This window comes from Triticum dicoccoides, chromosome 2A, assembly GCF_002162155.2.
Source record: "Triticum dicoccoides isolate Atlit2015 ecotype Zavitan chromosome 2A, WEW_v2.0, whole genome shotgun sequence".
NCBI lineage: Eukaryota > Viridiplantae > Streptophyta > Magnoliopsida > Poales > Poaceae > Triticum > Triticum dicoccoides.
This window is the reverse complement of record NC_041382.1, coordinates 213,108,761-213,125,110: the sequence shown is the minus strand read 5'-3', so window position 1 is coordinate 213,125,110 and position 16,350 is coordinate 213,108,761. Positions and strand designations below refer to the sequence as shown.

The following is a 16,350-nucleotide window of genomic DNA, read 5'->3' as shown; positions in this document are numbered from 1 at the left end:
CGGGTTAAGCATCATCTTGTAGATCCGGAGGTTATCAAAGGTCTTCTTCAGATCTGTTGCCAAGGTTTCCTATTTTCTGGACTTCACCACTATATCATCCACATAAGCATGAACATTATGCCCAATCTGATTGTAAAGGCAATTCTGCACACACCGTTGATAAGTCACCTGGGCACTCTTAAGCCCAAAAGGCATAGACAGATAGCAGAAGGCTCCAAACGGAGTGATGAAAGCTGTCTTCTCCTGGTCCTTGACTGTCATCTTGATCTGATGATAACCTGAATAAGCATCCAGAAAACTCAAACGCTCACAACCCGCCATAGCGTCAATGATGTGATCAATACGAGGGAGAGCAAAAGGGTCATCTGGACAAGCTTTGTTTAAATTGGTGTAATCCACACACATACGCCAGGTGCCGTTCTTCTTGAGTACAAGCACCGGGTTAGCCAACCACTTTGGGTGAAAAACTTCCACAATGAACCCGGCCGCCAAGAGCCGGGCCACCTCTTCTCTAATGGCCTTGCGCCTTTCCTCGTTAAACCGTCGGAGAAACTGCCTGACCGGCTTAAACTTTGGATCAATATTAAGAGTGCGCTCAGCGAGTTCTCTCGGGACACCCGGCATGTCAGAAGGTTTCCATGGAAAGATGTCCCGGTTCTCACGGATGAACTAGAGGAGCGCGCTTTCCTATTTTGGATCCAAGTTGGCACTGATGATGAACTGCTTGGATGAGTCGCCAAGCACAAAATCAACCGTTTTGGTGTCATCAGCTGACTTGAATTTCAACACCGGTTCATGCTCCGTTGTTGGCTTCTTTAAAGACGTCATGTCTGCCGGTCAACATTATCTTTATAAAACTTTAACTCCTTTGTTGCACAAACAGACTCAGCATAAGCGACATCTCCTTCTTCACACTCCAGGGCTATTTTCCGGCTTCTGTGTACTATAATGGTGCCTTTATAACCCGACATCTTGAGCTGCATATATACATAACACGGCCGAGCCATGAACTTGGCGTAAGCCGGCCGTCCAAACAGAGCATGATATGGGCTTTTGATCTTAACCACCTCAAAAGTTAACTTCTCAGCCCTGGAATCATATTCATCCCCAAAGTCTACTTCCAGTTCAATCTTACCAACTGGGTATGCCGACTTGCCATGTACAACACCGTGAAAAACAGTATTGGATTTCTTAAGACTCTTATCAGTCAATCCCATCCGACGGAACGTCTCATAGTAGAGGATGTTGATGCTACTGCCTCCATCCATGAGCACTTTAGTGAATTTATATCCACCAACCTGAGGTGCCACTACCAAGGCTAAGTGACCCGGATTATCAAGCCGGGGAGGATGATCTTCTCTGCTCCACACAATAGGCTGTTCTGACCACCTTAAATAATGTGGAATTGCCGGCTCAACGACATTGACAGCCCTCTTATGAAGTTTCTGGTCCCTCTTGCATAAACTAGTGGTAAATACATGGTAGTGCCCACTATTCAACTGTTTTGGGTTGCTCTAATATCCGGACTGTTGCTGCTGATTACCTTGGTCGGGTTGTGGATTATAACCTCCCTGGTTACCTGTATGGCCCTGACTGTGAAAACCGCCTCCACCTGAACCGGCGCCCGGGCCATGAGAGCCGCCTCCGCCTGAACTGCCGCCAGGCCCGTGACTTCCATCAAATATGTTTGAATTTTTAAATGCCTTCATGATTGTACAGTCCTTCCACAGATGGGTGGCTGGCTTCTCCCGGGTGCCGTGTCTTGGGAAAGGTTCATTCAATAGTTGCTCGAGGGTGGGACTTGACCCGCTTGACCGAGGGGGTTGCCTATCCTTGCGCCGTTGATTGTTGCCCTGTGTATTGGTGTTAGCCACAAATTTGTCATCCTTACGTTTATTACCTCCTTGATTTGTCGGGTTATGCTGGTGACCTTTGTCGTTGCCGTTCTTCTTTCCCTTCCCTGTTTTTTCTTCATCAGACACGGGATCCTTGGTATTGTTAGAATCAACATACTTGATCAGAGCCGCCATCAACTGGCCCATGTCATTGCAGTCATGCTTGAGCCGCCCCAGCTTCTGCTTCAGAGGTTCAAAACGGCAATTTTTCTCCAACATTAAGACTGCCGAGCCAGCATCCATCTTATCAGATGAATGTATTATCTCCTTGACCCGGCGCACCCAATGGGTTGTGGACTCCCCTTCCTCTTGCTTACAATTAGTCAGGTCCGCGATTGACATAGGTTGCTTACATGTGTCTTTGAAGTTCTGAACGAATCGAGCCTTCAATTCCGCCCATGAGCCGATGGAATTAGGTGGCAACCCTTTCAACCAAGTGCGAGCCGTTCCATCCAACATCATGGTGAAGTACTTAGCCATTACTGCATCGCTGACCTCCAACAGCTCCATTGTCATCTCGTAACTCTCGATCCATGCCCCAGGCTGCAAGTCGGTCGTGTAATTAGGCACCTTACGAGGCCCCTTGAAGTCTTTTGGCAAGCGCTCATTATGTATAGCCGGCACCAGGCAAGGGACACCTCCTGTTCTTGTGGCTACTCCTGCCTCAACAGAGGTTGCTGGATAAGCCGAAAAAGTTTGATGAGCCACCTGCTCAGCTACCAGTTGAACCGCCCGCTCAGCCTCTTGTCGGATCCTCTCCTAATCCGCTAAGTTAAGGGCTCCAGCCCGCACCGGCTCATGCATGCGTGGTTGGTTGCAGCGTTGAGCGTTGCTTGACATATCAGATGAGTCCATATGCCTGCTATAGCTCGGGCTCCGGCTCGGGCAAGGAGTCGAATGGATTCTGTCTTGATTGTAAGAGTACACATCCCGCTGCGCCAGAGCCGTCTGAAGAATTTCTCTCACTCTTCGTGTTTCGATTGCTGTCGGAGAGTCGCCTTCCATCGGGAGAGCCGCCAAACGAGCCAACGCAGCAATGAGGTTTTCCAAAGGATTGGAGAAGTGACCCGGTGGTGTTGGTGCATAATGAGGCGGAGCGGTATACATGCGAGGTGGTTCCATGGCCCGCGGCTGAACCGGTGCTCCGGGTGTCGTGATCCGAGTTGCCTCCGGCGGGTTACTTGGGCCGGCCCTGGGTGTATGGAAAAGGTTCCTAGGATCGAGCGTCAGAGGTAGACGTGATTGAGTTTTCTGATGCCTTCTCCTCATGACCTCGTTTGACGCGTTCAGATGCACCGAGAGCCGGAAAGTCTCCGCTTGAAGCTGCTGAGCACGAACGTCCAAAGTCGCCCGCTCCACGGCCATCCTGACCTCTTCTGCTGCTAAATTTTCCTTGGCCTATGCCATCTCTTCGCGTACCCATGCCACCTTCGCGTCATGCTGAACTTTATCCGCTGGTTCCACCATGGCAGTCAACAGAGCCGTCAGCTTATCCGTGAGGTCCATCAGCATCGGAGCCGGGGGGCTCGCGGGGTCTCCTGACCCGGCCGCTGCCGACCCGGTGGTTGTTGCTGCTGCGGCCGTGGAGTTCTGCCCGGGCTGAGTGCCTGCCATGAAGACTCCGGCTCGATTCGGCGGCTCAAAAGGGGTCCGGAATGCTGCTGCCATCGGAACAACCCCAAAGCATGCCATCCCGTAGCTGATACAAAGAATCCGTCTCGCCTGTTGATGACGTAGCATCAGAACAGATGGCCGTGTCACCGCCATCCACTGATCCTTCTGAGTATTCACCTCCATGGATGCAACCCACAAAGGCATGTTTTATGCTGGTCAGGCCCGGGCGGGCCTCGCACGCTGAGCCGTCTCGATGATGTTGGTGCAGACGTTCGGCTCAGGGCCTGATTCGCCGATCCGGCCAATGAAGACATGAATCCCACCGTAGGGGGCCCGGTACCCGTACTCAATTGAGCCGGGGGCCCCAGCCTTCATCGTCGATGTAGAGCTTGCCGCAGCGACTCTTGGTCATCCGGCCCACAACGTATCCCTTGAGTCCTTCGAAATTGCCCTTCAAGAACTCAAATCCATCGTGCACTGGCCCCACGATGGGCGCCAACTGTCATGGAATTATCACGACAGATGTCCTAGCAAAAGGACTTAGTCGTAGGGCCATCGCAACTAGGAAGCTTAAAGGGGTTAATCGAGACAAAGGACACGAGAGGTTTTATACTAGTTCGGCCCCTTACGATGAAGGTAAAAGCCTATGTCTAGTTGTGTTGGAATTGCTGGTGTTTCGATGACCAAGGAGCAAATCCACCGGCTTGGTTATCGATCTGTTGATTCTTGCCCTAAGCCGCTGCCAGGTCGTCCCCTTATATACACGAGTTGACGCCTGGCGGCCTACAGAGTCCCGGCCGGCTCATAAAACGTGTCTGGCTCAGTGACTTCTTTTATATGCCTTTCTTTACAAGTCTTTTCTTACATACGACGATATACAATATTGGGCCTTAAGCCAACTCTAGGCTTAGGCCTTCTATAAGTCTTAATAAACTATCGCCTTGAATGTTACTGGGCTTCTTTTGTGACCCGCCATTGGGGCTGACCCGGCCCCTCCTAGGCAGGTCTTACCTGGTAGCTATACTCCCAACAACTCATATACCTTGTACTCTCCTCTTCTTGAAGTGGCTCACCCTCATATGCTGAGAGATTTTTTGAGGAGGATAAAGGTGTAGGCATTGGCTTACAATTTTTCATCCCCATACGAGACAGAAGCTCAATGATATATTTTTCCTGATTTAACACAATACCATCTTGAGTTTTCTTTACTTCAATACCTAGGAAGAAATGCAAATCTCCTAGGTCCTTCAAGGCAAATTCTGAACTCAGATCATGCAAAAGAACATTAGTAGCATTTTGTGAAGAACTTGCAACTATGATATCATCAACATATATAAGCACAAAAATGACTACTCCTGCCTTGTTATAAATAAACAAGGATGTGTCAGCCTTAGAGGCAATGAAGCCAAGATATTTCAACTGTGAGCTCAACCTGGAATACCATACTCTGGGTGCTTGCTTTAAACCATAGAGTGCTTTATCAAGCTTGCAGACATAATGTGGAAATTTCTTACTCTCATAACCAGGTGGCTGCCTCATAAACACTTCCTCTTCCAGAACACCATGCAGAAACGCATTCTGTACATCTAGCTGCCTTAGACTCCATCCTCTGGATACAACAATAGCTAACACAAGTCTGATAGTTGCAGCTTTCAGAACGGGACTAAAGGTGTCCTCATAGTCAATACCATAACGTTGCTTAAAGCCCTTTGCAACTAGACGTGCCTTATATCTATCAATGGAGCCATCTACTTTCTTTTTAATTCTATACACCCATTTGCAATCAATGATATTTTTACCTCTCTGATTTGGTACAAGATGCCAAGTTTTATTCCTCATGAGTGCAGAATACTCCTCATCCATTGCCTTCCTCCATTTAGGATCATCAAGTGCACTGTTCAACGATGTTGATTCTCCTGAAATACACAACATTCATGGTATAGTTCCATCTTTCCAAATTTTAGGATTTCGTATACCTTTTTGTAGCCGGGTCATAACACGTGAAGAAACCTCTGGCTGTACCGCTGGTATACTTGCCATAGAAGATCCAGGAGAATCTGCTGATGCAGTGGCCTGATTTGTCATCATGTGCGCAGGAGATCATGTGCCTGCTGGTGTGGCTGCCCCTCCCACATGCACATGGGCGTCGCCCGTCCCACCCGGCGCAGAGGATCCGCCACCCGACCGCGACTGGACGCGCACGCGGTGTGAAGGGAATCTGGCCCCGCCTGGCACTGGTGCGTGGTGCGAGGGGGTTTCGGCCCTGCCGCTGGCCCCGCCTGAAGCTGACGCGGCCGCGCGGGAGTGGCCCTCCCTGGATCTGGGACTGGAGCCGTCAGGGGCGCGATCCGAGGCAGATGCGCTTGCACGATCCGAGGACTGCGCGCGTGCAGGGGTGGCAGGCGCCGCCGGATCTCCCTCATCATCTGTGCCAGGTGCGTCTTCTTCCTTAGTGATAACCCACAAGTATAGGGGATCGCAACAGTTTTCGATAAGTAAGAGTGTCGAACCCAACGAGGAGCTAAAGGTAGAACAAATATTCCCTCAAGTTCTATCGACCACCGATACAACTCTACGCACGCTTGACGTTCGCTTTACCTAGAACAAGTATGAAGCTAGAAGTACTTTATAGGTGTTGTTGGATATGTTTGCAAGATAATAACGATTACGTAAATAAAAAGTAGGGTCTATTTAAGTAAAGACACAATAAAGTAAATATAGCGAGTATGAAAAAGTGGTGGTAGGAGTTGCGAAATTGCCCCTAAGCAATTGACTACTTTACTAGACCGATAGCAAGTATTATGTGGGAGAGGCCACTGCTAGCATGTCATCCCTAACTTGGAATTCTATGCACTTATGATTGGAACTATTAGAAAGCGTTCGCAACTACTAACGTTCATTAAGGTAAAACCCAACCATAGCATTAAGATATATTGGTCCCCCTTCAATCCCGTATGCATCAATTTCTATGCTAGGTTGAAGCTTCTGTCACTCTTGCCCTCCAATACATAGTCCTATCAACATACAACTAACCCTATGGTGTGATCCACGCGCGCGCTCATATGATGGGCACCAAAGGACAGCAACATAACCACAAGAAAATTAAATCAATCATAGGCATTCATCAACCACCGATAGGACAACGAAAATCTACTTAGACATCATAGGATGGCAACACATCATTGGATAATAATATGAAGCATAAAGCACCATGTTCAAGTAGAGGGTACAACGGGTTGCGGGAGAGTGGGCTGCTGTAGATAGAGGGGGAAAGGTGATGGAGATGTTGGTGAAGATGGCGGAGGTGTTGGTGTAGATCGCGGTGATGATGATGATGGCCACAACAGCGTTCCGGCGCCACCAGAAGAGAAGGGGAGAGGGGGCCCCTTCGTCTTCTTCTTTCTTGACCTCCTCCCTAGATGGGAGAAGGGTTTCTCCTCTGGTCCTTGGCCTCCATGGCATGGGAGGGGCGAGAGCGCCTCCGAGATTGGATCTCTCTCTCTGCCTCTCTCTGTTTCTGCGTTCTGTTCTACTGCCCTTTCACCATTTCGTATATATATGGAGATTCGTAACTCCGATTGGACCGATACCTTCGCCGTCATTTTTTTTTTACCAAAAATTAGCTTTCTTGCGGCCGAAGAAGGGCATCAACCGCCTTACGGGTGGACCACGAGGGTCAGGGGCGCGCCCAGGGGGTGGGGCGCGCCCAGGGGGTGGGGCGCGCCCCCTACCTCGTGCCCACCTCGGACACCGTTTCGCGTTGATCTTTCTCTCAAATTTTCCAAATATTCCGAAAATAAGCTCCGTCCGTTTTTATCCCGTTTGGTTCCGTTTGATATGGATATTCTGCGAAACATAAAACATGCAACAGACAAGAACTGGCACTGGCCACTAGATCAATATGTTAGTCCCAAAAATAATATAAAAAGTTTCCAAAAGTATATGAAAGTTGTAGAATATTGGCATGGAACAATCAAAAATTATAGATACGACGGAGACGTATCACTTAACATGCAATATTGGGTCAAAATTAGTCATATTTTTGAAATCTTGGTCATTTTGAGCACCATTTTCTCTAGGGACCTGCACAGGCATAAGAGAGAGACCAGTACCAGCAGAGATATCATCACAATGGTTAGTACAATTGTCGGCCCCATGATCAAAGACCGAAGATGTGAAGCAAGAAGAATTTCCTTGCGGAGAAGTGCACCGGCATTAGGATGAAGAGAGGCAAAGGGAAACACAGACTCATCAAATACAACATCTCTTGATATATAGATCCGGCGAGTAGGAACATCAAGGCACTTGACCCCTTTATGCATGGGGTTATAGCCTAAAAGACACATCGTTTTGAGCGGAAAGCAAGTTTGCGTGTGTTGTAGGGCCTAAGATTGGGCCAACAGGCACAACCAAAGATACGAAGAGATGTGTAGTTAGGTGTGACACCAAGAAGTTGTGTAATAGGTGTTTCAAATTTGATAACTTTACTTGGAAGCAAGTTGATAAGATATGTGGCAGTTAAGAATGCTTCATCCCAGAATTTAAGTGGCATGGAAGCATTTGCTAGCAATGCAAGCCCCATATCAACTATGTGGCGGTGCTTTCTTTCAGCACATCCGTTTTGTTGGTGAGCATGAGGACAAGAGACATGGTGTGATGTGCCAAGCTTTTGAAAGAAGGAATTTAATTTTTCATACTCACCACCCCAGTCACTTTGCATAGCAATGATTTTAGAGTTCAGTTTGCGTTCAACAAGATTTTGGAAATTGAGGAAACCTTGGAATACATTAGATCGTTTCTTTAATAGGTAAATCCAAGTAAATTTACTATAGTCATCAATAAAACTTACATAATAGGAAAATCTACCAACTAAAGTAGGAGCTGGCCCCCATACATCTGAAAAGATAAGTTGTAAAGGGGCAGTAGACACACTAGTAGAAATTGGGTAAGGTAAATGATGACTTTTTGCTTGTTGACACGGATCACAAACTGACCCAACACTAGGCTCATAAGAGAGTTTATTTTTGCTAAGGACATATCTAACTATGATTGAAGATGGATGACCCAAACGACTATGCCACCTTGATGTAGATAGCTTGGTGACAATGTTTGCTTGTTTATTGGACCATGAAGATGATGATGATGATGATATGAGTGGGTAGAGGCCTCCCACGCACCGTCCTCTAAGAATGACTCTCCTTGTTCTCAAATCCTTAACCAAGAAAAAATAAGGATATAATTCAATGAGAACATTATTATCAAGAGTGAATCGATAAACGGAAACAAGATTTTTAGATGTTTGAGGAACATGCAAGACATTGGTCAAGTGTAAATTTTTCACGGGTTTTTTAACAATTGACCTGCCAATGTGTGTGATATCCATACCAGAACCGCTTGCCGTGCGAATTTGGTCGCCTTCATTGTACTTCTCCCGCGTCGTCAACTTGTCAAGTTCACCTGTGATGTGGTTTGTTGCTGCACTGTCGGCATACCAGTTGGTGTCCACGCCATAGGAGACTGCATGCGCCTCTTTTTCTTCCTGGTCGTTTTCTTCATAACGCCACCAACAAACTCGTGCACCTCTTGGATGGTATCTGTAGCTTATCTGGCACTCTGGATAGTCATGCTGTTGATCACGAACCTGCTGTTGTTGTTGCTGCTGTCGAGGGCGGCCTCTGAATCCGCCGCCTCCATTGGAGGAAGAGGACTGGCGGTCACCACGATCACCACGATCACCACGGCCACGCAATCTTCCTCCGCGCCCGCGAGATCTGCCTCGGGACTGGCCACGGCCTTTGTAGACTGCATTAGCGGATGAGTGGAACCCGCCTGAAGATGAATCGCCTAGCATCTCCATCCTTTGATCAAAGGCAGAGATCTGAGCAAAGAGATCGTCGACTGTGATGGTATTTTTGACAGCTTCGATCGCCGCCACCACGGAGTCGTAGTCGCGGTCCAGTCCGACCAGGATATAGTCCACCATCTCCGGATCAGATACGGGACGACCGGCAGCAGCAAGTTCATCCCCAAGACTTTTCATCTTCGCCATATACGTCGAGCTTGACATGGAGCCCTTCTTGGTATTGGTGATGGCGATTCTCAGATTAGTAATCCGAGACTGAGATTGTGAGGCGAAGAGATTTGTCACCGTCGTCCAGAGCTCGAAGGTGGAATCTTTCCCAGCAACTTGTGCAAGGATTTCTGGAGACATGGAATTTAGAAGGTATGATAGGAACCTACTGGTCTTTGGCGATCCAGGGTCCGTATGGGGGGTTCGGCTCTAGGGCCGTGGTCTTGTCCGCCTTCGTGACCTCCACCATCTTGGGCGGAGCGGGGTCAGTGTTGTCCAGGTGCCCCGTCACCTGCGCGCCTCGCAGGGCTGGGAGGACCTGCGTCTTCCAGAGGATAAAATTGCCTCTTGCGAGCTTCTCAGACGGCAACGATCCGAGGTTGAGGGAGACGCCGGCGGAAGAAGCCATGGAGATGATGATGTGGTTTCTAGGGTTTTGGTTTTGTGGCTAGATGTATGAGAAGAGGTGGCCCTGATTACCATGAAAGATATCAAGCATTCCTGCTCCATCGAGGGAGCCGCGTGGTGTTTATATTGATATGTGGCTGCAGCCCTTGGCTTGGCGTACAAGATGATACAAAAGGAGTTTGAAATGAATACAAGAGAAGGAAGGTGGTTGAGATTACAAGAGGTGAGGGGGTTGCTCGATTTGTTTGGATCGGCGTTGCGGGGTGCAAGATCGATGGGAATGCAGGTTGCTCGGTCTATGTTGTCTCGTCGTTTCTCGGGCCCTGAACGCCAGGTGCGCCCATTGAGGGAATTGTCGAGGAGGGTACTTGGTTCGTGCGAGTCAGAGTTTCCCGGGTAGGCATACACCATTTTTCGCATGTTGCATTGGGACATGCTTCACGGGTGCTGGGTTGGACACCGCTTGTCGGTTGCGCCTCATTCATCGCTGCAAATGTCGCATCGCTGCTCTTTGCGTTGCGCGAGAAATGGATGCATCGTGTGCTTGGTCTGTCTCGGCTTCTCCCTAACACAGTGCGCCAGGTGTGCCCTATGAGGAGACCGTTATGGAGGGTGCTCGATTTGTGTAGATCGGACTGCCCCAAGTTAGATACCAGGTTGGCCTTTTGCTGCGCTTGCGGTGCGCTTGGAGAGATTGTGTCGAGTGAGGGTGGTGTTTCTACTCTCTCTTGTTGTGTTTTGGCTGGTGTTCTGTCACAGACCAATTTTCAAAATTTTGACCTATGCCTTTTCTGAATTTCATTTGGCTCTTATTTGCTTTGGATTTCTTTCTCGGAACTAATTCAAGAAAATGGTCAACCCACTTTTTCAGGGGCAAATGAGCATGAGCTTAACTTGTCGAATCTTTATCTAACTATGCTCTTTCACATATACCAACCAAGACCAAGAGAATGGATAGTGCTCATCATATGAATCAATCGCAAAAAATCATCTCAAATGGACGTGTGGTTTATAAACTAGGTTTAAATAAAGTTTTAATCCAAATTTAAATAAAAATAAATTTTAAAAATCCAAACTTGTGCCAATTTGGTTCTACTGGATACTTGGGATCAGCATGAACTCAATGCAAAAAGACTTTCTAAATTTGGAGCTCTAGATTCAATTTTGATTTTGTCCAAAAGCTTTGCCATGGCAGCGTTTTGAAATCAGTGGAAACTCTGCATGGCAGCATTTTTGGGCTTTGACAGAAATGGACACGTGGCGGAACATGATTGGTTGGTACCAGTTGCCCCATGAAATATAACATGGTGTTGGATTTTATGATCATAAGACGACTTAGATTAGGCCATACCGATTTGGTTAATTAAAACGCGATCGATGAATCTGAGGGGATGAACGGCTCACAGGAGCCCATGTCACCCTAGGGTTTTGGCGGGTCAATATCTGTCATTGGAGACGAGGACGACATCGGGGACGCTATGGCGGTGCTCGGGGTCAATGCTACAGGGAGTCCTTGGATGCACACGTTATACATTCCGACTCGACACAACAAGAGGGTGACCATGGTGGCACGAAGGATGGACAGAGTCATTGGGAATCACTCCCCGGAGATGCAGACACAACGACGCGCTTAAGGTTTCGACGACAATTAAGCTTTAGTGCTCCTCAGTGTTGCACAAGTGGTCAGTGAGGTGCATTGTAGCGCGACGAAGTGAATGGACAAGACAACGGGTCGGGCATGTTCTTCCCTCGCCAGAAATGTCGATTGTTGGTGGTGGTGCTCGTGCATGGTCAAAGTCGTGCTTAGGGGTCGCCTTGGGTGTGTGCAAGGTGTCAGGAAGATGCGCTGGAGCGCGAAATAGAAGTGGGAATTATCATACTTGAAGCAGTGGCATCAAAAGACCCGTGGATTTGTCATTCTTTGACATGGTAGGTTCTCACAACGACATCGATGTCCTTCAGCGACCTTTGTTATTCTCAAGAGACTTTGCGATGGGATACTACAACGTGCAACTACACTGTTAACAGGCACAACTACATCATGGGTACTACCTTGCCGATGATATCTATCATTAGTGGTTGGCTTTTGTGAAGACTATCCATGAGCCCCAAGGCAAGAAGAATTTCTGTTTGCACAAATGCAAGAAGCTATTATGAAGGATGTGAAGAGGGTATTTGACGAGCTTGGTGTACTCTTGCACAGGAGGGCAGTGTAGCTTCCCGTACTTCTGTTTTGAGAAGCTCGGAGTAAATGTCCGCCTCCCGGAAGAAGATGCAATGCATGTTGTTAAATTCTTAGAAATGCATCAACAACTTCGAGATCAACATGCACGTGTGCAACTACTCAATGATCCTATGAAGCATATGTTGATTCACATCGAAAACCATTAAATTGATGATTTCTTATTAGGTGTGTTTACACTATGCACTCCGGATAATATTAACTATTTTTTAAAACCTAAACCATTTATTTTTGAATTGCAATGTGTTATTTTGGTTGTTCTTTGTTATTTGTACGGTTCAATAATCCATCATGCATGTATTTGCATAAGAATGAGGGTTTGCATGGGAAGCACAGTTGCCTGGAAATGAGGGTCAGTACGTTCCTATATGCGGACACATTCACAAACATGATTCAAATTAGATAAATGTGATTGAAGATGCTCTTACAAAATACAATCAATGAAACACGAATGACTCACAATGAGAATATCATGTGCTCCCACACTCCCCATGTTCCCTTGATACAGGAGCTCATGGGCCGTTGGATCCTTGCCCAAACTTGCAAAAAAACAAACAAACTGAAGAGTCCCATAATTCCGTGCGGATCTAGAGACTCCAACACCAACTGTTGGATCCAGAATCCAGCGGTTCAAGAGCACCTGTATCATCCAAGTATGAGATCCAATGGTCCAGGAGCTCTAGTATCATTGAGCATGAGACGGTACCTGATATTCTCGCACGACTCGTGTAGCGATCAACGTGTAAACTGCAGTGCCGTGTTGGAAGTCTAGCTGCAGTCAATACACTCGGCAAAGGAGGAAAGATCAAACCAGTTGTCCGTGCATGTTATTTCGCGGTTGTGCCGTAGTCGCCAATCGATTTGCAGACACGTCGTAATCACCTATGCAGTTCCACTTCAGTTTCGGTTCTTACCTTGCCCCTGGTGTGCTGTGTTAATTTTCCTTTTCTTTTGCCATGATGCTCTGTTACGTTTTGAATAGATATACACCAAACTGAAGGTCATTTTTCAGCGATGCGGATTTTTGGGACATGGTGGCGCGCGTGGATGAAATCTGGGCGGTCCATCTATGCTATAAGATTAGCAATTAATATAGTAATTGAATGAATACCCAAACAATACGCGAGGTTAATTCAGCAAATACGTGTACATGGGTTGGTGGCTAGCCATCTTAAATGAAACTAGACACAAGCGAATATGCATCCAAAATACAGTATTGACCGTTCTGCCATGTTAATGTGGTGCAGGCCATTTAAAACACTGGTCTGCAACGTTTAAATGTGGTTGTCTCAAACCTGTATGCCTTGAATGGCATTTAACAAATCTGGAGCTGCCGGTTTTGTTTTAGTTTGTGTTGCCCAACTTCATTTTTCGTGTGTATTATTGAGGGTACTGTTGTATCAGTTCATCAAAGCACTGCCACTGTTCATCTTAAATCTTAATGCTGCAGTATTACCTAGTGGATGATGGGATATCCCCATAAGAATGAATGTAAAATAGCATGTTACGTTAATAACAAATTTCATGGGAAGGTAACAGTAATACTCCTACACTGTGCAACCTTCTTCAACCTGCCAGTTGGGAGAAGACAAAATGATAAGGTGACCATTGTATCAAGCTCAAGTGACAGCTGAAGGGTAGCCGTTCGTTAATGTTCCTACTATAGGAATACCGTTGCTATGCTCAAAATATGTGCTTAGGCGAGGTTTTGTTATTGATTTTCTAGGCTCGTTGGGAACCTAGTACAGGAGCTTGCATTGTCCCTTGCAAAAAAAAAGAGCTTGAAATGTCCACCAGCTGATTCTGAACAAGTTGCATATCCAGAGTTGATGAGAGCACCGAATGACACATGGTGGATTAGATCATTAGAAGGTGTGTTGAAGGAGCTCACGAACTAATCCATTCATGCCATCAGATGAACAGAATGGGAGCTACCTGGTCCGAATGAATACGTGTTGAAGGAGCTAATGAACTAGACTAGAACATGGAAGAGCACATGATAGAGCACAAAGCAGGGAAGGCCAGAAGTTGAACACAAATAGAGTCGACGAGGAGGACGAATGCGAGGGGATGAGCACTTGCTGGTGAGAGGATGAGTAAAAAAAAGTTTGGTGCATGTTACCGTTGGTAGCAGCTGTCTACGGGTAGAGCTGATGAACCATTGTGGGATAAACAGGGGGGAGAAACTGCAAAAATTAGGGAGGATAATTAAGGGAGGAGCTGCGGGATGAAGAGGGGCAACAGATAATATGTGCAGGGTGCCGTCAGACATCTGCTAAAATAAATGAGAGATTAACTCCTCTTGTCATCCCGGTGGGCCAGGGTCAGTAATTGACACTGGGAATACATGAATCAGAATGTTTCTGTATATTTTGCGGTGGAGAGGCTGCTCATCACGTGTGTCTTCATTGTGTCCCTTCCAACATAATCAAAAGGCCCATGATTCATCGAAGCATTGTATCACTTGAGTTGCGGTATCATCAGATATGTTGCCTGCATGTAGGCTGCCAGATCGTTGAATTATTGCCGTTGGGCTGCTAGGTGTAGGATTAATGCACGCGCGCTGCCTCGCGGGCCATGCACTGCATCTGTCAGATGCAAATACACACACGCTAGACCGAATGCTATACTACGAGGCGAATTCCTTATACGGTCAGAGGGTTATAAAGCTGCACGCATCGCGCGCGGTGTGGATTTCGGACGCGCGCGTGGTGGCATGTCCACTCGCGATTTTTCCATTTTTCAGTCCCTGTATCCCGGCCGTGCGATGTTTGTAGCCCTCGTAGTTCTGCTGCTCTCCTCGCCGGTGCCATCGGCCGGGGACCAGCTGTTCTGCGCCGACGCCAACGACAAGTACAGCCCAAACAGCACCTACCAGGCCAGCCTTAGATCCCTCGCCGATGAACTTACCGCGAGAGCCATGAACTCGCACTCGGCCACGGGCACGGCCGGCGGGGGCTCCGACAAGGTCTACGGCGCCGTGCTCTGCCGAGGGGACTCCACCGGCGCTGACTGCAGCGGGCGCCTCCGGGAGGCCTTCGGCAAGACAATCAACGCTGACAGCACCGGGGCCGCCGCATGCGCGCTCCACAAGGACGTGGCGCTCTAATCCGAGCTCTACCAGCTTCGCTTCTCCGACGAGGACTTCCTCTCCGCCTTCAGCAACGCGCCGGAGTGGGTCGACGGCACCAACCTGAACCTCGTGCCGGCCGCCGACGCTAGGCAGTTCGACGAGCTGGTCGCCAAGCTAACGAGATCCCTGGCCGAGGCCGCAGCAGCGCAGCCGGACAGGTACGCAACGGCCGACGCGCCGTGGTCGTCGCGGGAGAGCGAGCGGACCGTGTACGGGCTGGCGCAGTGCACGCAGGACATGCCGCCGGAGCGCTGCCGCGCTTGCCTCGACGGAGTCGGCGCTGAGATACGGCGGCGGATCGGTAGCAGCAAGATGGGCGGGGCGATTCATGGTGCGCGGTGCACACTCCGGTACGAGACCGGCAACCAATTCTTTACGGAGACCGCCACAGGCAAGTCGTTGTACAATTTAGAGCACAAGAAAGAAACTGAAATTTTTTTAAAATAAATTCCATTTTTGTCTTGAGCATTAAATTTTCCCGCCCTTTTTTTTATCATCAGACTCAAGAGTTGGACTATCAACAATAATATAAGATCATAAGACTGAAAACTGTGCCTTTGGGTAGCTTATAAAAATGAAAAGTAAGACATCATACAGTTTTGCTATTTTGCTAGATATGTCTATAATGGGACCAACAGAACACGGGGAATAGTACAAAGGTTCAGTTTGCTTAATCAAATCGGGTACATATACTGGAAGGAGCAACCATGAAAAATACATGAATTTACCTATCTGAGTCACCTTCTGACATACTTCCCTTCTAAAAGTATGAAAGAGCTGGAGCCTTGAGAGGCTATTAGTAGTATCGTTCATTCGCTACATGTCACTTATTCTCTTGCAATATTCAGGGCAACGGAAGGGCCATGCACTCCTGATTATTGCCACAGTGTACTCGCTCTCGGTCGTCTGTACACGTTTGCTTTTCTGTGTCCTATACATCACAAGACGAAGAAAAAGAGGTAAGCAGTTCAATAAATTCCATGCGCTA

At 47.8% G+C, this 16,350-nt stretch overlaps 2 protein-coding genes across 2 annotated transcripts in view; both read left to right on the top strand.

Annotated features, from left to right (window-relative positions):
* Nucleotides 1–14,938: 14,938 nt before the first annotated feature.
* LOC119359294 (cysteine-rich receptor-like protein kinase 6) lies at nucleotides 14,939–15,365 on the top strand. The gene has a single exon (XM_037625560.1). It carries the CDS (start codon nucleotides 14,946–14,948, stop codon nucleotides 15,336–15,338), a length of 393 nt encoding a protein of 130 aa, XP_037481457.1. The 5' UTR covers nucleotides 14,939–14,945; the 3' UTR covers nucleotides 15,339–15,365.
* The window catches only part of LOC119359293 (G-type lectin S-receptor-like serine/threonine-protein kinase RKS1), a 3,438-nt gene continuing 2,092 nt past the window's right edge, over nucleotides 15,005–16,350 (top strand). The window contains exons 1-2 of the mRNA XM_037625558.1: nucleotides 15,005–15,753; nucleotides 16,211–16,321. Coding sequence (XP_037481455.1) covers nucleotides 15,600–15,753; nucleotides 16,211–16,321 — 265 coding nt within the window. The 5' untranslated portion in view covers nucleotides 15,005–15,599. The remainder of the gene's footprint in view (nucleotides 15,754–16,210; nucleotides 16,322–16,350) is intronic.